Source organism: Hyperoodon ampullatus (genome assembly GCF_949752795.1).
Source record: "Hyperoodon ampullatus genome assembly, chromosome: 1".
NCBI classification, from domain to species: Eukaryota; Metazoa; Chordata; class Mammalia; order Artiodactyla; family Ziphiidae; genus Hyperoodon; species Hyperoodon ampullatus.
Window position 1 is genome coordinate 151,363,809 of NC_136914.1, and position 23,609 is coordinate 151,387,417.

At 36.6% G+C, this 23,609-nt stretch overlaps 1 protein-coding gene across 21 annotated transcripts in view; it reads left to right on the forward strand.

Annotated features, from left to right (window-relative positions):
* The window catches only part of CAMK2D (calcium/calmodulin dependent protein kinase II delta), a gene marked incomplete at both ends in the record, with an annotated part of 262,163 nt that overhangs the window by 68,742 nt on the left and 169,812 nt on the right, over positions 1–23,609 (forward strand). For all 21 annotated transcript variants that reach the window (XM_079716681.1, XM_079716667.1, XM_079716683.1 and 18 more), the window contains one exon: positions 5,920–5,979. In XM_079716681.1, the coding sequence (XP_079572807.1) occupies positions 5,920–5,979 (60 nt within the window). The remainder of the gene's footprint in view (positions 1–5,919; positions 5,980–23,609) is intronic.

Here is a 23,609-nt window from a genome sequence, read left to right on the forward strand (position 1 = left end):
TGGCTGACGCCTTTACTGCAGCCTTGTGAGAGACCCTAAGGCAAAGGGCTCAGTTAAAATATGCCCAGGTTCCTGACACAGAAAACACAAGATTAAAAATACGTATTGTTTTAAGCTTCTAAGTTTGTAGTAATTTTTAATACAATGATAGAAAACTAATATTTAGGTCTATTAGTTAGCTAGAGGCTGCCATAACAAAGTACCACAGATGAGGTGGCTTGAACGACAGAAATTTATTTTCTCACATTATGGAGGCTAGAAATCCAAGATCAGGTGTTGGCAGGGTTGGTTTCTTCTGAGGCCTCTCTGTTTAGCTTGTAGATGGCTGTCTTCTCCCTGTGTCTTCACATGGTCTTCCCTCTTGGCATGTCAGTGTCCTAAACTCTTTAACTCTGTTTCTTTTAAGGACACCAGTCGTATGGCATCAGGGCCTACCTTAATGACCTCATTCTAACTTAATTACCCCCTTTAAAGACGCTATCTCCAAATACAGTCTCATTCTGGGGTACTGGGGGTTAGTTCAGCATATGAGTTTTACAGAGACACAGTCAGTCCATAAGAATAGGCTATATAAAATTCTATAATTATGTTTATCTCTTTAGCTAAGACACTATACCACTCACTTATTGTCCAAAGGTCTTTTGCTACTTTGTTTTTCTTTATTTTTCACATGATTATATATGTATTAGATGATGTATAGCTCACATGGTTTAGCATATATATTTGCATTTTCCTGTCTCCATAACAAAATTATAATTGCTCTAAGCATGTATTTTTCATATGCTTTACATAGGCTACTTTACAGTATTTAAGATGGTGTTAGATACATTTTCAAAATCTGGTTTAACATTTTGTGTTTATTTGTATATTTCTAAATAACAATATTCTAGAAGTAGCTTGTCTTAAGAATGAAGACTGTTGGCAGGGCAGGAATAAAGAGGTAGACATAGAGAATGGACTGGAGGACGGGGAGGGGAAACTGGAAGCTGGGGTGAAGTGAGAGTAGCATCGACATATATACACTACCGAATGTAAAATAGTTAGCTAGTGGGAAGCAGCGGCATAGCACAGGGAGATCACCTCGGTGGTTTGCAATGACCTAGAGAGGTGGGATAGGGAGGGTGGGAGGGAGGTTCAAGAGGGAGGGGATATGTATGCATATGGCTGATTCACTTTGTTGTACAACAGAAACCGACACAGTATTGTGAAGCAATTATACTCCAATAAAGATCTATTTTAAAAAAATAAAAATAAAAAAGATTTTCAAAAACAAAGAATAAGCTTTGGGGATCCCAGAGGGAGTAAGACACAGCACCCACCCTTAAAGAATTTATGCCCTCATGAGGAAGCTATAAGGGCTTTCCTTCCGTGAAATTTGAGGTCATTCCAAAATATTTTGCAGACTGTGGAAGGAAAGGGTCTGACTCTCAATGATTTAACAAACATGGATACCATTAAAATATTTGACTTCTTAAAAAAAAAAAAAGAATGAAGACTGTTAAAACAATAGGGGGTTTGAAGAATTTATATTTATTTGAAGTACTTGTAGTTCTAGATGGTAAGGCCAGAGAATATCTGTCTTTATATTTGGTAATCCAGGTATAATGGATATACTGTTAGATCCTATCCAATGCTATGCTGATTCTTTAAAACACTATTTCTTTTTGAGCTATCTATAACACTATATATGTTTAAAATATTTTCCTAAATTGTCAAAAAAATAAGTATTATTATGAAGTAGTTCTTTATAACGTATACCAGTGGTTCTCAAAGTGTGGCCCACAGACCCAGGAGTCCCCAAAACCCTCTTAGGGGATCTACAAGGTCAAAACTATTTTCATAATAAAACTAAGACATTATCTGCCCTTTTTTTGGTATGCGTTGACATGTATACATATTACGCAAAAGAAATAGTGCATAGAATTGCCGAGGCCTTTGCATGAATCAAGGCAGTGACATCAAACTATACTATTGGACTCTTATTTTTCAACAACATGCACTCATAGACCAAAAAAAAAAAAACCTCATTTCACTTAAAATTGTCCTTGATGAACCAATTAAAATTATTACTGTTATTAATTCTTGACCTTCCATCACACATCTCTGGAACATTCTGCATGACTCAGTGGGAAGAATGCACAAAGCACCTCTATTCCATATTGAAGTACAATGATTATCTCAAGGAAAAACCCCTGCACAGTTATTTGAGTTGGGAGCTGAATTAGATGTTTCTTCATGGAACACCATTTTTATTTGAAATAACAACTGAACAGCTAGCTACGATTATTCAGATTTAGGTTTTCGACAGACATTTTCTCAAAAATGAACAAAGTGAGCCTATCACTTCAAGGAAAACAATGGATAGCATTTATTGCCAATAACAAAGTTCAAGCTTTCAAACAAAAATTAAAATTTTGGAAAACTTGTATCTGCCCGTGAGAACTACACTCATTCCCAAATTTAAAGAATTTTCTGATGAGATTAATGGTGATATTAACAGTTGTTACTTTTCTGATAGTGTGTAATGAAATGTGTCAGCAAAAACTATGTAACATACTGAACCAATATTTTCCAGATGACCACTGCATCATATTTTTAAATTATGCCTGAGTAAAAGACTCAAAGTACAAGAAAGAACAATAGATTTTAATGTAGCAGGGTAAAATTTTATTACATTGGGCAATATACAGTGTTGAAAATGAATTTGATTTAAAATTTATAACTTCATTGATATGATTCATAAAGTTTATTGATAAGGTTTCAGGTTTCACATTGCAACTAACCTTTAAGAAACTACCATTCATGGAGTTTTGGTATACAATTAAAGAATAACATCCATAATTATCTGAAAAAGCTATTATGACACTCCTTCTTTGTCCAACTATATAATCTTGTGAGTCAGATTCTCTTCATATACACAACATATTGCAGCCTATTGAATATAGAAGCAAACATGAGAATACAGATGTCTGTTAAGCCAGACATCAAAGAGATTGGAAAAATTTAACAGTGCCACTTTTCTCACTTTTTTTGGAGGGGAGAGGAGAATATAGTATTTTTCATGAAAAATATGTTACTGTGCTGGAGTTGGAAAATCAGCATTTTGCTGCCATCATAATAAAGACTGTTTCAGGGAAGAATCATCACTGATGCTAAATCTAGGGGGAAATTTTTATAAAGAGCGAGATGTTTTCATGGTCTTAAAACATCTTCCCACATACTTGTTAGTTATAAAGGAAAATTAAAAAGATAATTATTTAGCAAAGAAATTCAACAGCACCTTGACCTGTGATCCAAGTTATCATCACTTTTGAGGAGCAGGTGGACAATGTGTATCTCCAGATGTGACAGCCTAGAAGGATAATGTTCTAGCTGAGAACACATAGCTGAGAACACATGTTGTAGCTGCAAACACATAGCCTCAATCAAATCATGAGTAAACATTTGGCAAAACCAAGATGAGAAATATTCTCTTTAAAAAATAGACATGATGGTATTCTTAAAAAATGTCAGGTCATAAAAGGCAAAGGGAAACTGTGGAAATATTCCAGATTAAAGGAGCTAAAGAGAAATGAAAACTAAATGCTGTATCTGACCCTAGACTGGATCCTGCATTAAAAGGAGAAAAATGCTATAAAGGACATCATTGGGTTAAATTGAGAAAATTGTAGTGTGGATGGTAAATTATTTTCTTAATGTTAAATTTGCTGAAGTTGATAACTGTACTATGATTGTAAGAGAATATCACAATTCTTAGTAATACACACTGAAATTTTAGGGGTAAAGGACCTTGATGTTTATAACTTACCTTCAACTGGTTCATTAAAAATTATTTTGGATATAAATATAAACAAGTATTTATATATACACGTGTGTCAATTAGAAAAACATATGTATACATATACACAAACATATACAGGGAGTGAGAGAGAGTTTAAATAATGTAAAAAATGGGTAAAATGTTAATAATGTGTCTGAATAAACAGTACACAGGTGTTTCTTGTAATACGCTTTTTTAAAATTAATTTTTATTTGAGTATAGTTGCTTTACAATGTTGTGTTAGTTTCTACTGTACAGCAAAATGAATCAGTTATATATATATATATATATCCCCTCTTTTATGGATTTCCTTCCCATTTAGGTCACGACAGTACATTAAGTAGAGTTCCCTGTGCTATACAGTATGTTCTCATTAGTTACCTATTTTATACATAGTATCATAATGTATATGTGAAAAAAATAATAATGTATATGTGTCAATCCCAATCTCCCAATTCCCCCCACCCTTGGTATCCATACATTTGTTCTCTACATCTGTGTCTCTATTTCTGCTTTGCAAATAAGATCACTTATACGATTTTTCTAGATTCCACATATATGCATTAATAGATGATGTTTGTTTTTCTCTTTCTGACTTAACTTCACTCTGTATGACACTCTCTACACTCTGTATGACACTCTCTAGGTACATCCACATCTCTACAAATGACTCAATTTCATTCCTTTTTATGGCTGAGTAATATTCCATTGCATATATGTGCCACATCTTCTTTATCCATTCCTCTGTTGATGGACATTTAGTTTGCTTCCATGTCCTGGCTATTGTAAATAGTGCTGCAATGAATATTGTGGTGCATGTTGTACTATTCTTATTCTTTAAATTTTCTGTAAGTTTCAGTTATTTCCAAATAAAAGTTTAAAGTTAAATGCAGTCACTTTTGTTAATGTAATGGTTCATTATTGTTTTTAAGTGAATTTATGAATATATGTTTAAAGTTTGCCTCAATTTTATTTCTAATAAAGTAAAGTAAACATAATAGATCTAATCCACATAAACAAAAGCTTCGGGGGTGTCCTTGATAATTTTTAAGAGTGTTAAGGGATTCTGAGACCACAGAGTTTGAGGACCATTGGCATAAACTGTGTGGGTGGTTAAGTAGGTGCCCCCCTCATTCTCTTAAGGCTGTTTTATGACACTAGTTAATGAGAGCAGATTTGGTAGATGCCACTTATGAATATTATAATCTTAACCTCTCTCTGCCTTAGTTTTTGCACTTGTAAAGTAGGGATAATAATATTGCCTATCTTAGAGGGCTATTGTAAGGTTTAAATCATTTCCTCTATGTAAAGGCTTTCAATAAGGACCACACTCTACAGTACTGTTCTTATTGGCAACATGTATTTCTGTGGTGTTCTTGCCTCTCTCTGCCATTTATTTTGTGTTTTGGCTAGTGATTTTGGTTATAATTATGTGCGTGTGAACTACTACAAAGAAACCAAGAAGAGTATCAGATGGTTTTTTAAATGCAACTTTACAGTAGTCTGTGCCCCTTTAAGGAAATGGTTAGGGAAACAGAGCAGGGTGGAGATGAGCAAGCAGTTTGGTGTTTGGGGAGTTCTTGGTATATGGAAAAGCATCATACGTCTAGGAAGTTGTATTGAAAATTGTGGGAAGAGTAATTGATAGAAAATATGACTGGACAGGGAACACTTTGTTGTTAGGGATTAACCGTATTTAGCACTGGTTCCATTGGCATTCCACTTGCCAGATAGGTATCCTTTGCTTAAATGTGTATGTCTATATTGGCATATTTAAGTTGTTGTAACAGTATATACCTAGGGTAGGGATAAGAAAGAATACTATTGTTTTGTGCCATTTTTACTGTTTTCCCCAGCAAAAGTCTAAATTCAGCTCTGTTTTATACCTCATTCTACAAGCTTCAAGCCAATAAAAAATAATTATATTGTTGAACTATCGTGTTCACCTAATTCCAGATTCAAATGATGACTTTAAAAAAAAAAAAAAGAAACCAAAGGATAAGTAAATGTGAAGGCTTTATGTCATTTTGATGTACTGTTTATTGTCATTTAATCTCTTTTGCTAAATGCTGTGATTTATTTTTCTATTTTTTTCATAGATCATCAGAAACTGGAAAGGGAAGCTAGAATCTGCCGTCTTTTGAAGCACCCCAATATTGGTAAGGAAATGTTTTCAGTATATTTTAAATATTAACTAAAATTTTGCATCATGTAATTTTACCATAATTTAAAAAATATTAATTTAATAAACTAGAATATTTGCAATTAACAAATAGGTTCCTAACTTTTGATCTTGTTACATTTGTTTCTTCAAATTTTTTTAAAGTTTTTCAAAAGATAACAGTTCTTTCATACAAACACTTTAAAAATAATATAAGCTATTACTAGTTGAATAGTGGTTTTATGTATCTTTAAGGATTGTTCAGCTGCTGCTACTGAAGTGCAGAGGGACAGAACTTAGGCCATTATATTAGTCGCCTAAGTTACTTTTCACCTATCCTGTAAAATGTTTACCTCATAATCATTGATACTATTCAAGAAACTAGTAAAATTGTTTTAGAATATTATCCCTCATGAATATAATAGCATGATAATGTTCAAAACTGAAAAATATTGATGAATCTAAAAAAATGCAAGAAAGAAACAAAGGAAAGAAGAAGCTATATTCGGTGACAATAGTTTTATTTTCGAAAAATGTTACTGTCCCACCTCTGTCAGTTCTACTGTCAGCCAAAGTATTTCTGACATGCAAGGTGTGAGAGAGGGAGTAATCATGCAGTAGAATTAGCAAAATCATTCACTGAGAAGGTTTGTATTTCTCTATTTTTATGTATAGGGCCATTCAGTGTCTATTCTTTCCTTGAAGATTTTAGTACCCTGAATTTTGTGGGTTGTTTAAGTAGACACTAACAAGTAAATCAGATGCATTAACAAACTAGCAGCTGTCTAATAAGAGCCTTCTGGTTTAGAGAGAAAACAAAACAACCTCTGAAATGTAAATAAACCTTTTTATAAGTATTTTACCCTGATAAAAGTCTATGACATTTCTTGGTTGGCTGTATTATTTTCCTAGGGCTGCCATAACAAAGTACCACACACTGGGTAGATTAAACAGAGAAATGTATTTTCTCATAATTCTGGAAACAAGAAGTCTGAGGTCAAGGTGTAAAGAGGGTTGGTTTCTTCTGAGACCTCTCTCCTTGTCTAGTAGGTGGCCATCTTCTCCTTGTGCTTTTACATGGTCTTCCTTCTGTATGATGTCTCTTTTTTAATTTCTTCTTCGTGTAAGGGCACTAATCATATTGGATTAGGGTCCATCCTAATGACCTCATTTTAACTTAACTATTCTTTTAAAGACCCTAGCTCCAAATATAGTCCCATGCTGAGGTACTGGGAGTTACGATTTCAACATGAATTTTGGAGGGACACAATTCATCCCATAATATTGGCTAAAGAGAAATTATACAATAATGACCCACTATAGTTCAAAGAGTGCTTTCCTTGCTCAGGTTTAAGATAAAATGCAATCTTAGCTTACTGAACTTGTTATTCTTATGAAGGAGAGTTTTTTTTGCTTGTTTGTTTTGTTTTTAATCAGGATCCTTCTATGAAACTCAATTTTTTAAAATAAATTTATTTTATTTATTTTTGGCTGCATTGGGTCTTCGTTGCTGTGTGCGGGCTTTCTCTAGTTGTGGCGAGTGGGGGCTACTCTTTGTTGTAGTGTGCAGGCTTCTCACTTTGGTGGCTTCTCTTGTTGTGGAGCATGGGCTCTAGGTGTGTGGGCTTCAATAGTTGTGTCTTGTGGGCTCTAGAGCGCAGGCTCAGTAATTGTGGTGCACAGGCTTAGTTGCTCTGCAACATGGGGGTTCTTCCCGGACCAGGGCTCGAACCCATGTCCCCTGCACTGGCAGGCAGATTCTTAACCACTGCACCACCAGGGAAGCCCCGACAAGACAAATTTTAAAAGCTATTCTTTAAATTGTAGAAAAAGAATCAGGACAGGACATTTATGGGATGATGGATTCTAAGATCAGATGAACCCTCAGGTGGGCATGTGTATTTTAAACAACCTATGCTCATAACTTATTTTAATATAGTATATTCAGGAATACCAATTTAGGGTTTGGAGATAACTTTTGGAAGTGCAATTTAGAGTTCAATTATAACACATATTTCTAGCATTTTATAATTCTTGCTGTGGTTTAGTTTGATAGAAAAATTGTCACTTTAGGTAAGGTAGTGCTATATTCTCATTATTTTTAAGTTTGAAAATAGGAATTTATTTCCTTTAAAAAATGCTCCAAAGGTAGAAGCGTTTGCTCTTGAATTTGATTTATAGTGCATCTGCTTAATAAAAACAACCGCATCTCTGAGGAACTTGCCATGGAGTGATTACTGTGTCAGGTTACTGTTTGATATGTTAATTTTGTTGATTGTTTAGTTTAAAAGGCTAATGGACAGTGTTGAAGGAAAGGAAATAGATATATACAGTAATATGACTTGAATTCTTTTAAAATATCTTTTCACATTTTGTATTTCAGTGGTCATTTACAATATGTTGTCTATGAAATGACAGAAAAATTATTTGGTAGGATTTTGTTCACACTATTGAAGTTCAGTAGTTCACTGTTCAAAGATTACTTTCAATTTTCAATAACAGGTATATTGTGTAAGAGTTTTAACCAAAGGCTTAGAATAAGAAGAAAAATTTCTATAGCCTACAAAATTACTCTCCAAAGAAGATGGCAGTAATTTTTGTGAATCCATTATTTTGATGTATAGGAAATCTTGTCTTTCATTCATTCTGTTCAGAAAATGAATAATTGTACTTACAAATATTTAATTGGAATCTTACATTATGTAGAGATATTCACAATTATAATTCCCTTGAGTATCAGTGGTTTTGAATATTCAGATGAATTTGGGTTGGATTACTTGTAAAAAAAAAAAAAAAAAGAACAGTGCTTTAATTGTTAATCTGTTTTGTATTAAGAGCAAAACTCTTACTTTAAAAATAAAAGTGGTGAAACAGTATTTTATATTTTGATTAGCTCTGAAAATAACTTAAAAAAATTATTAAAAGATACTGATTTAATTTCTTCCTATCCATTATTTTTTCTTCTAATTTCTTAATCATTACATGAGTTTTTTACATCATTTGATTTTAGAATTAAAAAGTTATAGCAGTCTGGATACACATAAAATGAAACAAGATGAGCAAAATAAAATATATATGATTTGTGATTTCCAATGATTAGCATTAAGCACTGATTGAGTTGAACAGTGCTAACTGTTGCAGTTAAAATACTGAAAGACTACAGAGATGAATGAGACATAGTCCTTAACCACAAGGAGTTTACAGTTTAGGACGGCAGGTTGTGATGTATGAAACTAAAATACAAGGTGGTTACATACTATAATGAAACTCTTACTGAGTGCTATGAGAGCACTAAGGAATAAACTAAGAAGTTTAACTGAAGTATGTTGGGTAATGAACAGAATTTTGCCATAAAGGAGTATGGATTGGACTCGATAGCATTATGGAAAAAACATCAAAAGGAAAGATCAGATATAAACGTCTTTGTCACACTTGAAGAATGATAGAAAGTCTGGAGTGATTGGAGTATAATTTTTGTGTTGGCCTTCAAGTTTGATTGGGAGTAATAGTGGAGAGTCTTGACTTTCTGTGTCAAGGAATTTTATTGCTAATCTGTAGAAATAGGAAATTATTAAAGCTTAATTTAGTTGACACACATGATTATATCAGTTTCCCCGAAAGACAAATTTGGTAATAATAAGCATAATTGTTCAGAGTCAGGAGAAACTCGTGTTGAAAAAGCATTTAAAAGACTTTTGAATTAATTTATGTATAAGACATGATGAGTTCGTGAACTATGGTAATGGGAGCAGAGAAGGAAGAAAGGGCAAAGATACCGGAGACATTTTGAAGGTAGAATCAGACCATCTTGGGCAGCAGTTATATTGTGGTGAGTGGGATAGAAGGAGGTTCCTCTGAGGTGTCTGTTTTGAGTGACTAGAGAAATATTGATTCCTTTAAGAATAGAGAAAACAGGAAAAGAAAATTGGAAGAAATCAGAAATTTAGTTGAATATGAGAACACGAACTTTTTTTAAAAGATTGGAAAATATCTCTTTTGGGGGACCATGGACAAAAAAAAAAAAAAGAAATAGCAAACAACACCGCCTAAAACCCTGATCATTCATTTTTTGCCAGAAATTGTAAGTCTCTAACCACTTGGGCATTCCTCTTCAGGATGGAAGTGGTTGGCAGTGATTATGATCATCCCTCCTAGACCAGTACTTGACTGCAGCTAGACTCTTGGTTTTGGGTCCTTGTTTATATAGAGGAAGTCTAGATAGTCAGATTCTGCTCAAAGTGTCTTCTGAACAAGCAAGATAGTCTCTGCACAAACTCCATCACCTAACTGTGGTTTAGCATTTCTAGGGTGTTCTTTTTCCCGTGGTCTCTCAACCAGAGTAAGGCTCACTTCTCACTAGTCTCTCGTGCCTTAGCCAAACATGTATCTTTTCTGACTCAGTACCTTAATTACTTTAATTTGCATGTATCTTATCTGACTTATATGTGGGACACGACATAGAACTCTAGAGAATGTGAATACGTATTTTGGAGACACATCGGGATAGTGAGAGTGGATAAACACATCTAGCAGTATGAGGATTGTGAAGGGTACCAAAGACAAATGATGACAAGTGCCTACTTGTAAAGAGCATGAAACGCCTTTTTTTTAAGAGCTATAATAACAATAGTTTTCTTAGATTATTTTTATTTTCAGTGTACTTTAAGATACATTTTTATATAAAATAGCTAAATTTTTTCTAGATAAATAAAAGGAAACTATATTTTGGGGACAAAATATTTGGAATTGTACAAAAAAGCAATATTGACTTTTTTCACTTTTAACAATAATAGTTCAACTGTGTTGATTTTAGGTAGACTTACATCAACTTTTACTCTTATAAGTACCAAGACTATGTTTTATTAACAGGCTTAATTTTATTGGAGCTATAATGAAGTTTTAATATTGAAGATCAGAAGTTTTCTTCAGCCAATTGCTATTCCCCAATTTCTCACTTAAATTTCTCACTGGTAATTCCAATTATATACTTAAATTTATTTGTTAGGAACTTTCCAACAGAAGAACTCTGATGAAACATGGTTTTCAAATGTCGTTCTCATATGTGTAGATTATTCCAGTGACCTTTTCTTTTGATATTCCATATATAAATCTGCCTTTCAAAATTAAATTACATCTCCTGGTCACTTTTCTAATAATACAGTCATAATATGGACAAGAGAAATAAGATAAGGCCATTTTTCCCCACCCAGAAAGCCAAAGAATCAATGATTTATAATCACTGAATTTCAACCTGGGGTGATTTTGTCACCTTCACTGTCTCTTTCTCCTGGGGCAGTTTAGCAGTGTGCATTTTGTTGTCACAACTGAGGGTGCCCATCTGGCATCAGTTGAGTGGAGGCCACAGATGCTGCTAAACATCCTACAATGCAAAAGACAGCCCCTCACAATAATGAATTATTTGGTCCAACAAGTTAATAGTGCTGAGATTGAAAAACTCTGATTTAAGGTAAGAGTGACAACAATAACAATAAGACAGATAGCCAGCCTTTACTTGCTGGATACATGCAATTTCCTTACATTAAAAAAATTAGTCAATGTGTCCCCTAAATGAAGGACAAGTAGGCAAAGACACTTGCATAGAATATCCTGTGAGCAAAAGTTTGTAAAATACTCCCTTTTAACAAAAAAGTAGAAAAATAAAGAACTAGTTTAAATGTCAACCATAATTAAGAAGAAACACAGATTAGAATTTTGTTTTTTTCTAAGTTGTTCAAAAAGGATATTTATATAATGAAACATTTTTCATTTAAAACTAAGTGAAAACTATGTAAGTCAATATTTAAGTAAAGTAGGAGAATACCTCCCAAGAATCAGATGGAGGTAAAAAGGAAATCATTCTCCAGTGAAATAATTTTATCGTCATTGTGAATCACTTAGAACAGTGATTCTTACCATTTTTGGATCTTTAGCCTCCTTCAGATAAACTTTTATAGGCTATAGATTCTCTCTCTTCACAAAATTGCATATGGACATCAAATTTTTCATATAGCTTGGAGTATTTACTGAGATCAATAGAGCCTAAATATGGACCTTTGGACCATAGATTTCATATTAAAACAAAATGAAACTTATTTTGAAGAAATATAGTGAAATGACCTCTTACTCTTAAATGTGATTCTCATGTTAGTCTTAATGACCTTGTAGTTCATATAAAAAGATTTGCACATTTCTCTCCACCTCAAATCTCATCTTAATAAAGCATGCATTTTGAGTTGGGGATGTAGTCTGTGGAAGGGAGAAATACCACCCAGTTCACTTGAGAATTAAACCCTCAGACAGGAACTAAGCTAACCTCACATTTATTTATGCCTATTTGTATCTTTACATTATTAATCTCCCCCCAAAGAATTTGTTAAGAAAATAAATAAGATTTTAGATATGCATCTAGCGAAGAGAATAAACTGCTTTTGAAACAATTTGGAAGTATCTAAAGGGAAGCAGAGAAATTGCACTGTAGGCAGAAGCCAACCTAGCAGAGACTGGTGCTGACATATGCTAATTACAAGCCTTTAAAAATCTGCTCATTAAAACAAGTTTTATTAGGTAACCTTGGCAAGCCTGATTCCTTCACGTGCCAAAAGGTAATGAAATTTATTTAAATAAAATAGAATAATTCCACCTTTTAACTAATTTTGACGGGTCTTGTCCCCAATTAATCTGAATCAGTGATGCATTACTATGATGTAACAGTTGCAGACCATCTCCCAATAAAAGGGAAAAACAAATGAAACTCTCTCCTGGGGTCTTCCCATAAACTAGACAATGTTATTTAACTGTTTATTTTTTGAGACTAAAGAGAATGTTGTTTCATAGTTATTTGTTTTTAATTTGGGAACATTTCAATGTTTTAATAGTGAATGTTAACAAGATTACTCTGGCTGCTGTGCGTCTGACCATGTCTCTCCTCTGCCCAGAAACTGCTCAGTGGCTTTCTAGTTAGAAGACAAGCCCTAGAGTCCTCACTATGGCCTGAGACCCTACACAGGGATCACCAGCCACTTTATCTTCCTGATCTTAGATCAGCTCCACTTCTCTCCCCAATACTTGCTCTGCTCCAGACCCTCTGGGCTCCTTGGGTTCCTCAGCTGTGCCCTGTGTTCCTTCTGAGGGTGTTGCTCCTGCCCCAGCAGTTCTGTAGGCTGCTTTCCTCAGGCATCTCTGCTCAACCATTGCCTCATCCAGAGGCGTCCCCTGCCAGCTCTCATGCCCACAGCACACTCCCTGCCTTCTTTCCTTGCTTTATTTTGTTGTCTAGCACTTACCATGACACTGTATGCTTAGTTGTTTTGATTATTTTCTACCCACTAGCATATAAAACCCCAGGAAAGCAGGGACTTTGCTTGTTAACTGTTATATCCTTTGTACCTAAAATAGCCTCTGACATAAAGTCTGTGCTCAATAAATAAATGTTGCAGGGATTAAACAATGCATGGGTGGATATATTTTTTATTAAGTTAAATTTAGATCATCTGAAGGGGAACACACTTCTATTAATATAAGTAGAAGAAAAACATAAATTTTAATTTATGAAGTAGTTGTATTATTCAAGCACAGGATTCATCTATAGGATTTTGGATTCCTTCTGACTAAAGTGTGTGTCAGTGGCTTAGGGCAAGCCCACACCTAAACAAAGGCTGTAAAACCGGCTGTAAAACCAGAGAGCAAACTTAAGGTTTCTGTCTGGTTGGGCAGGTCAACACACCATATGGCAGCATGCTTCTTTTTACTGTCTGGTCTTCCCGAATAATCCCTTATCCCTTAGTCTGAAATTCCCCATCCTGCAGGAATCTTGACCCATACCCCTCTTGGTGTTGTTTGATATATTTCCCATGCAGCTTCTAGATTCTCAGGCATCCTTGTTGGGAGTGTCAAGGTCTCACTGTTTCTTTTACCTGGCAGACACCTAAAACTGCTAGCTGCTTCCCCATTTTCCTGGGGAGCATTCTAACTATACCCCAGGAAGCAGAACTGTACTATCGATAAAAGTCACCAATTTCTCCCCCTTGCCAGATCACCCACTTATCTGGTTGGTGAGCCTCATTCTTAGACATTTATGGGATAGCTCTTAATTTGACTACTCCACTCTTCAAAGCAAAAGCCTACTTTTCAGATAAAATTGCCAAACTGATGAGTAAAGAAAGAGGGTTGGTTGTCTCTCTCACTCTTGCTTCTTTAATAGGCTTGTCCTGTCCTCAATGATTCCTTTGAAGGCCTCTGGGAGCCCTGCCCTGCACAAGGATTGGCAAGCTTTTTCTATAAAGCACCCAACAGGAAGTATTTTAGACTTTGCTAGCCATGCCTTCTCTCATCCTAACTATTCAACTTTGCCACTGTAGTTCAAAGTAACCTTAGACCCTTCATAACTGAGTAGGTGTGACTGTGTTCCAATGAAACTTTATTTACAGACACTGAAATCTGTAATTTATTTTTTATATGTCATAAAATATTCATCTTTTGATTTTTTTACAACCAGTTAAAATTGTTTCTTTTTTTTTTAAGCCTGTTCTCAGTTTACAGACCATTCTAAAATAGGTATTGAGCTGGATTTGATCTGTGGGCCATAGTTTGCTAAAGCCCTATGCTAGCGCCTAGGAGCCCTTCCTTTTTGGGTTATTTGGACCTCAGATATCTGCTGGACTCCCTAATGCTTTCTTTCCTGGGCCTGGGAAACAGCTTCATCTTGATTTCCTGGCCAGCTTGTATATTCTGAGTCTCAGAGGACAGAAGCTAAAATATCTGGGTGCAGTGATGACCTGTGTGGCTTTCCATTTCTGAATTCCTCTAATTCTGGGAAACAGTTTCATTTCAACTCTGATTGCTGATTTAGTTCTGTTCCAGATTCTAGGTCTAATGTGCTATGAAAAGCCTTAACCCTGCTTCTCAGTTTCCTTTCAGTCTGGCTATTGATCTTGCTGTTACCTGTGCTCCTAGTTGACCCTTGACTGGATTTCTTGCCCTGCAGTGAGGTTCTAGATAGTTGCTGCTCACAGATTTCCACCTCGTCAGCCAACTACCACACCTAGGTAACCTGTTAATGTCAGGTTTGGTTAAGAGCTTGAGCTGACATCACTCAAAGCTTACCTGTTTTCTTTTTTACTTGAAAATTGATCATCTGTTTCAGATTACCTCTGAATTTACACACACAGGTGCTATTTCTAAACAATTTTGACCCCTGACTTTTTCTCATACTTTTAGATTATATATAACCTAGGCCAGTTTTGTCCTCATTTGGCAGCTTTGTTGCCCTCTAAGCTGTGAATCTCACAGGATGTTATTTTTTCTGTTTATTCTAATATTTTTGAGGTGTTTTTCTTTTTGAATCTAATCTTTCCCCCATCCTTCCCAAAATACTCTTAGTCTACTGGGGGCTGTACCTCTTATAAAATGGCAGGTAGAATGGCCTCAGTTGAGAGCTTGCCTTTCTTAATAACACAAAACCATTCTGACAGTAATGGGTATAATGAACTAATTTTGATATAATAGAGGACAGTTTCTCTGAGAGTACAGAAGAGACCATATTATATTCACCTTCAGTTGCAAAGATCTCATGAGGAAATCCCCTCTATCCTTTGGAACTATTTGCACTTGTAAAGCTGACCTGGATCCCCTTCAGTACTCTGCTAGGTTAATCAAATAGGGCACTGTAATATGAGCACTGATGAGGAGTCTGATGTTTCTCAAAGAGGGAGGGTGATGCCACTCTGAACATGTTGGCCATTCAGGTGTAGGAGAAATTTCCCCTGGTGAGGGAAATAAGCAAACCACACCTAGGCACAGAGTCATTCCAGCAGGTTATCAAGATGGGCAGTGCAAGCTGCCATCAATGATCAACAATTTTTCTCTATGTGTCGACAGCTTATCAGAATTTCCTGGCCTCAGAAGAGCATAAACACAGTTCCCAGACCCTGTCCTACTGCAGGTGATTGATAGAGCTGACATGGTTCCTGGTTTTTGACTTGCTCTTCCTGGGCCCTGGACCCAAGTCTACACACTTGAAGTCTGGGCTTATGAGCCCCGGGCATGACTTTGCAGATAGCCCTATTTGTGACCTAAACCTGTGATAACTGCCTCTGGCCTTGACCTTCCATTTTTCCAACTCTCCACACTGTCCCCTGCTCTGTCTTTCCACACTAAGGCTTTTGTCCATGCTTGGCTTTTCTATCCTGTTTGCCTCTGATGTCCTGGAAGACAAAATTATTCATTTCCATTGAAACATCACAATTTTTAGCAGATATTTGAATAGATATAAACTGAAGAAATGTAACTAGTCTACTGAGAAAGATTTTCACTTTTGTGAATTTATTTATTTGATATTTTGATTAATTACTAGTCCCTGAGTTACATAACATAGAGATAATTCCTGCTCTGTGTGTATGTGTATGTATATACACAGTTGACCCTTGAACAACTTGGGTTTGAGCTGTGCTGGTCCTCTTATAGATATACTTTTTTCAATAAATATGTACTACAGTACTACACGATCTGAGGTTGCTTGACTGTGCAGATGTGGAACCACAGATATGGAGGGCCAACTGTAAAGTTATACACAAATTTTTTACTGCATGAAGGGTCAGCACCCTTTACCCCTGTTCAAGGGGTCAAGTTCAAGGGTCAACTGTATGTAATTATTATTATTTACATATATATATATATATATATATATATATAGTGTTGTTCTTAATTTTAAGTTGTAGTGTGTCTCATTTCACAGATATATTTTCACATTTACCCCTATGTTCATTTTGCAAATCGAGGACTTTAATGATCACCATGGGTGGGTCATTACATAGCTCAGCACAAATTGTATCATGATTTTATTAACTTGCCAATAGCAAATTTACTGCCTTAGTATTTTTCTACTATTATTTGAGACTCTTGATAGCATTTTATTCCTAAAGATAACATTCTTTTTAAAAAGTATCTTGAGAGATTATGAAAATCATTCATAAAGTGTTTTAATATCACATGATATTCAAATGGTTATATTAGTGACTGTCTGGGTAACTTTAGGATCTGAAAGGCTAGTAGCTCTCTGAGTGAAGAACTGAAGAAATAGGCAGTAGAAAATACATATTCCAATAAGTGATATTTTATTAAACTAATCTTCCATTCTATATCAGCCAATTAAGGTTCTTATGCTGCCATGGGCAGTCCCACCAAAGTCATGATCCTTTTCATCAGAGATCAGGAAGAGGGATCTGGCTTCCAGCTGTATCTTGAGTTAGGAAATCTTCCAGTGCCCTATGGTGAAAGGAAGGTCTCTCTTATCCTCACCAGCTCTGAAAGACAGCTGAGGAAGAGAAACCTATGGATTCACAACCTCTTTATGGAAAAGAAAATAAATCTTTAGGCTGAATGGTGAACATTGTACAAAAGAGAAAGATAAATAGCCTCACTTCCCCTGCCACACCTGACCTGGAGAGATTCTGGGGATTCTGAGGGAAGTTCCCTTCTGAGTCGGTACTTTGTTATCAGTTTGGGTTTAATTCAGCCTGAGCTGTTCAGTTGTCTGCTTCTGATGGCATTTGTGTGTGTGCTGAAGGTGAGAGGCAGGAGAGTGGAGGGGAGTGTAGGTTCTGATGGTGGCCAGATGCTTTTTGATTTTCTACAACTCTGAAGCTAGTAGTTCTGTATTCCTCTCATCTACCTCTCTACTTCCCAGCCCACTTGAAGATTATGGCTTCTTTGAGAGAAAAGTAACTCTGTAGAGCTCTACAGAGCCCTATTAGGAATCCTAATGAATAATTCAAATACACAAAACTGAACTTGTTTCCTGGTGTTGTTGGAACACAGTACAATCAGGGGTGAGCTGGACTGCCAGTGGGTGGTTCTGAAACCTTCATTTACATAAGATTCCTTTGATAAAAATTCATATTTGTAGGATTCAACCTCACAGATTGACCTGGGGTGGGCTCTTGGAATCTGCTATTTATTTACTTGCTCGATTTTTTGGTTTATTTACTTATTGGTTAAGTCAAGCACCAAGTGATTCTGATATAGGTTTTCAGGGACCACAATTTAGAAAAAGCATTTTTCTAGAGATGATTTTACAAAGAGCTAAATCCCCAGTAAAGCTTTGGGCCAGGAACCTTTTATTCAACTCTGGTAGATCACTAGACTCCCTGTCTTCTTTCTTTTCCATACTAGGTCTAGAGAATGAAATTGTTAAGAAGGATTCTTAGATAGCAATAACCTGAAACCTATTGTGTCTAAACACTTACCATAATTATTTAATTTTTCCAACAAGTACTTTGTAGATATTAGTATTACCTCCATTGTTTGAATGACTCTAATAAATATTGAGCACCCACTATGTGCTCTGCACAGATAATGAAGCTGAGTCTCAAAGAGATTGATTAATTTGCCTGAAGTTACTTATTTTATGAAGGGGGAACCAGGATTCAAACACATTTGTTTGATTCCAAAGTTCACGTTTCTACTACACAAGCCTTCTGTTCTTCACTTCCTCCTCTGGTTAAAGCCACAAGAGCTCTCTGTGCAGCTGCATGACATTTTTATTTAGATAAAGCACTAGAATATGACCTACATGGTACCAAATATTGTTGACACGTAAGGGGTTTCCTACTTGTGTGGGAAGTTGGGACATTTACACGTGAAAATACTCAACATTTCAAAGGAGCGTGTAATTAAATGCCCAAATTAGATACATAGGGAAGAGAGAGGCTCGTGTTGTATGTGAAATGTTTTATGCAGGATATTGAACAGATTTGAATATCTTGAAGGACAAGATTTAAGGGAGCTGGGAACAATGTTGCCCCCAAATCATGGAAGTTGACATGAGTCAATTCTGGGGATAATACTAAGTATTCATCCTTCTACATTTTAAAGGTTATTAACACACATTTAGCTATGTAAGTAATTCCCCCTTGTTCCCTTCTCACTGAGAACTTTTTGAAAAAGAAGCACTCTGTTTCCATTCCATCAGCCTCTGCATTCAGGCCCCTGCTCATGTGTTCCAATGGAACTGCTCTCATCATGACTACCAATCACCTTATTACTAAGTTCAGTGGAATCTGTCAGGTTCTGGTCTTACTTGCTGCTTCTCTACAAGTTGAAAGTGTGAGTCACCTTCTTTGGCTTTGTAACACTAGTGTTTTTCAGATGTCTTATTTGTCTCTAACAATTCATTCTCAGTTTCCTCCCTGAGTTCCTCTACCTTTGCCTATCCCTTAAATCTACCCAGGGCATCTCAATCATAGGCTGCTTATTCCCAAACCTATCTTTCACAGTCTAGCATTTCTTTCCAAAAACACTTCCCACTACCTACTGGAATGTTCACTTGGATGTTGTACTGGTACCCTACTGGTAATAGTATGCATGAAATGGGCCTTGTTTTCCAACCCTGCTCCACCGCCCCACCCAGACCTGCTCCTCTGCTTGTGTTCCCTGCCTCAACTTTATAGCCTTGCCTAATCCAGAAACCTAGTGCCATCCAGTCCATCTCTCTTTCCCTTGCCAACTTATGTAGTCGCTGAGCAATGCCTCTCACTTCAGCTTCTCTAATGGCTTTTAAGTCTCTCCTCTTCTCTTTACCCACATACTACAGGCCAAGCTCAAATAAACTTTTCCTCTCCTCTGTTCTTCACTTTGCTTCTGAGAAAGATATTTTTTAAATGCAAATCAGATCTGTCACACCTTTCCTTAAAATCTTTCCATGGCTCCCTAGTTCCTCAGGCTAAATTCTAAAATTCTAACTCTGCAAAATCTTGTACATTTCAGTTCCCTTAGTTGTTCTCTCTAGTCATGTAGACCACTTCCCCTCCTTCAACCAGTTGTCTCCTACCTCTAACGAACTCCAAACTGTTCTCCTAAATGTGCACCAGGCAAAACTGAGAGAACATTGTATTCTGTGCCTTGCAAGTACCTAACCTTCCCCCTAGAAAGAGGGCCCCTGTGGGAATCACACCTAAGAAAAGAGAAGAGGACGCTTCCTGCACGTGACCTAACTCATTTTTCTTTTCGTATTCCAGCGTTTTCACCCTTGTTCTCACAGTCTCTCTCTCTCCCTCCTTCCCTCTCTCCCTCCCTCACACAAATACACACACACACACACCTGTGTTTCTAATCAGAGCTATTTTCTGTTCAAGCTTCATACTTTTCAACCTCATCTTCCCAATCAGGCTTCCCTTTCATTCATCTATTGGTGTTTTTATATTATGCCTGAACAAATGTACAGAATTATTTGAGTACGCTACTAGCTCCTATCTCTGCTGAGATGATTCAGAAATTAGAAGAGTGACGGCTGGGTCAGGCCCTGAAGTTACAAATTGGTAGGCACAAAGAGTGAATGAATAAAACGAGGTTTGGGAGGGTAGAATGGAGAGCTGCATGTCTGTTTAAGGGTGGACAGGGATGAGGTTGCTGTTCTTTCTTGCTTTCGGTCCACAAACTGCCGTAGACTAGGGGAACCAGTTCAGAGATTTGGCATTCCTCCCTGAGATTTAGAATTTATTATTTCAAGAGCATTTCAACTCTGCCCAGGCAGCCTAGGCTCCCACAGTAAAGGCCTAGGAATCAACCTGCAGACCAAAAAACCTTACACTTATAGTTTCTGAAAAAAAAAATTCAGATTATATCTTACTTGATAGATATTTTGTAGCAATTTGCCTTCAAGTTTTATACCAAAGTAAGTTTACAGACTACAGTTTTCAGGGGAATCTCCTGAATAGCCGGATTATTATTTGCTTGCTGCTAAAGATTGTTGATTATGTGCCCAAACTGAAACAAAAGAGTGCATTTAGCTCTTCCTATGAGGATTTCTGAAATCAAACACGAATGAAACCAAGGGACCAAAGATAAGGGCTCACAAGTTCATGAAACTTGCTAATGGGATTTTAAATAACTCCCCTTTATATTAACTTTCACTCAACTCTCTTATTCTGCTTGATATATTTTATTTTACATTATTTTGAAAAACAAAACACAGGATATACTCGATTTTGGATACAGAACTATTGCAAGAATTGTAGGAAAATTCTTGCAGCTTTAGAATTACACATGGCCTACAGAATCAGCCTCATTCATTTATTCATCTGTTTAACAAGTTTTTTTTTTTCCTAATATCTATCATGTTAGGTACTCTTCTAGATACTGTGATACAACAGTGAACAAAGCTGACCCAAATTCCTTGCCTACTGCTTATACTCAGGAGCAGGGCCTGGGGATAAACAAACAAATCCTGTCATTGGTCAGATTGTGATAAGTGAGCCAGGCCCAAAAGGAAATGAGGCAACAGGCTTTGCAACACCCAAAGGAAGAGCCTTTCAAGGAGACTGAGCTGGAAGCTTGCCTGGCATAGCTGAGAGCAGCACGCAGGCCAGGGTGGCATGGCATGATGTGGAGTGAGGGTACAGGAGGTTGTAGGTGATGCTACCAGAAAGGTGACAGGAGCTCGTAGATTGTGATAAGGATCTTCACTTTCCTTCCTAGTGAGATGGCACTAGAGGGAGGTTAGAGCTGCCTAAGACAGATGGGAAGTCTTTGAGAGTTCTGAGGAGAGAAGTGAGCTGATCTGACTTCTGTTTTAAGAGCATCGCTCTGGCTTCTGTGTCACCGGAGGACTGCAAGGGCAAAAGCAGAGACCGGAAGACCCTGTTAAGAGGCAGTTACAGTCATCAGTGACTTGCACTGGGGTAGCAGCCATGGAGATGGAACACCATGGTCAGATTCAGAATGTGTTTTGAAGGTAGAGCCAAATATATGGTGGGTTGGATTTGAGTTGTCATGGGCAGACGGGAGTCGGTGATCAACCCTGAGAAGCTGGAAGGATGGAGCTGCCCCAGGTAGAGATGGGCATGACTGTGGTGGGGGCATGTTGTGAAGGAAGATGAGAGGATTAGTTACTGGCACAAAGATTTTAAAATACCTATTAGACTTCCAAGTAGAGACGTCACATAGTCATTGGGTGAGTCTGAAGTTCAGTGAGAGATCAGGGCTGGAAATATAAAATCAGGAGTTGACAGCATACAGCTAGGAATGATATTTTAAACATTTAACAATTAGTATGGCCTGAATACCAACCAGCCACTTAGGACAGGTGTCAACCTTAACAACAGACATGGCTATACAGCTCCCTATCAGCGGAATATCAGTCTAACGTACGGTCGCATTCCACTCAGCCCTCCTCAGTCTTTACAGATAAACGACAGAGTTTACCAGTAAACCATAAATGCACATTTCCCATAAAAACCAAAAAGGTACTGACTAGAAAGCATAAGCAGGGTACATTATTTTCTCATTTCTCCACTCCCTGATTTGTATTATATTCACTGTTTTCCTTTAGGGGTTGGTTAAATACAAATATTTAGCATATTAACATATTTTTGAAGACTAGTTTGAAAGTACTGGTTTTCAAGCACAGCCAACCAGTACTTGAATCCTCTATCTTCCAGTTCTACAACCTATGTTTGAAGAAACAAATTCCTTTTCCTTCCTTTTACTGAAAGCAAAATCTATGAAACTGAAAATAAGATTACCTCACATCGCTGTGAGGATTAGAAATTCTATATGTAAAGGACCTATCACAGTGTCCGTTATTTGTGGTACAATTTCCTACCAATCTAATAAGATTTGAGAGCTTGAGGGGACCTTACCTTCTCTTGTATTCTTAATAATTACTAGTGAATTGTTATTCACAATATCCATGCTACCTAAGTTGGATTTAGAGTCTAACCTACATTCAGAAATGTTTGGGCTAATATTCATTCACACTTGGCCACTCCTATTCACCGAGAGGAAGTATCAGTGGTTATCAAAGGAAAGACCTTGATTTTGATTAGTTCTTTCTTATGAGTCAGACTTGAAAAGGTGCTTTCTCTTTCTGTGTAAGCTATCAGTTATATCTTTATATAAATATTTGTTTGTCCCACCATTGCCCAGTGATTGTGAACCTACCACCTTTGTCGATAAACTCCTATAAGGACAGGGATTCTATTTCTTTCTTGCTCTGATTTTTCAGGGCCCAACTCTGTGTACCATTATATGAGGCTAATTACAGGGCCAGGTACATGTGTGTGTTAGGTAGAAAAAAGTCTGGATCTCTAAGCTTCTGAAGATGCTGTATATTCTAGTCCTCCATGCCACTTTGTTCTGGGCAATTGTGGGGAGAAGGCCTGGGCTGTCTTTCCAGATGGGTGGAATGAGATCAGAGACTGGTTTGTTTACTGTTGATTCCTCAATACCTAGAAGGTTTCTTGGCACAAATTGGTGCTCAATATTTGTGAAATAAAATACATAGAAACAGCGGTACAGTCAATACTGATTGTACCTCATTGTCATATAGAATTGTGAGGGAAGCAGACACTGAATGAGTATCTCATTTTTGTGAATGCAGCTTCTGACTGACTTACAAATGGTGTTACTGGCAAGCTGTGACTGCTACTATTGGACTAACTGTCTTGTTGTACTCGATGTTGCTTTTTTTTTCCCTCCTCTCCTCATTAAAATTATGAATTTTACTTACTTTTCTCCCTCCCATCAAAGAGGTATAGAAAATACTGTACTCTCCATTTTATTACTGAGTCACCATTAATTGTTCAGTTCTCTCTTCTCTTGGAAAGGCTCCTCTCCTTGGAGGAATCTCAGGCC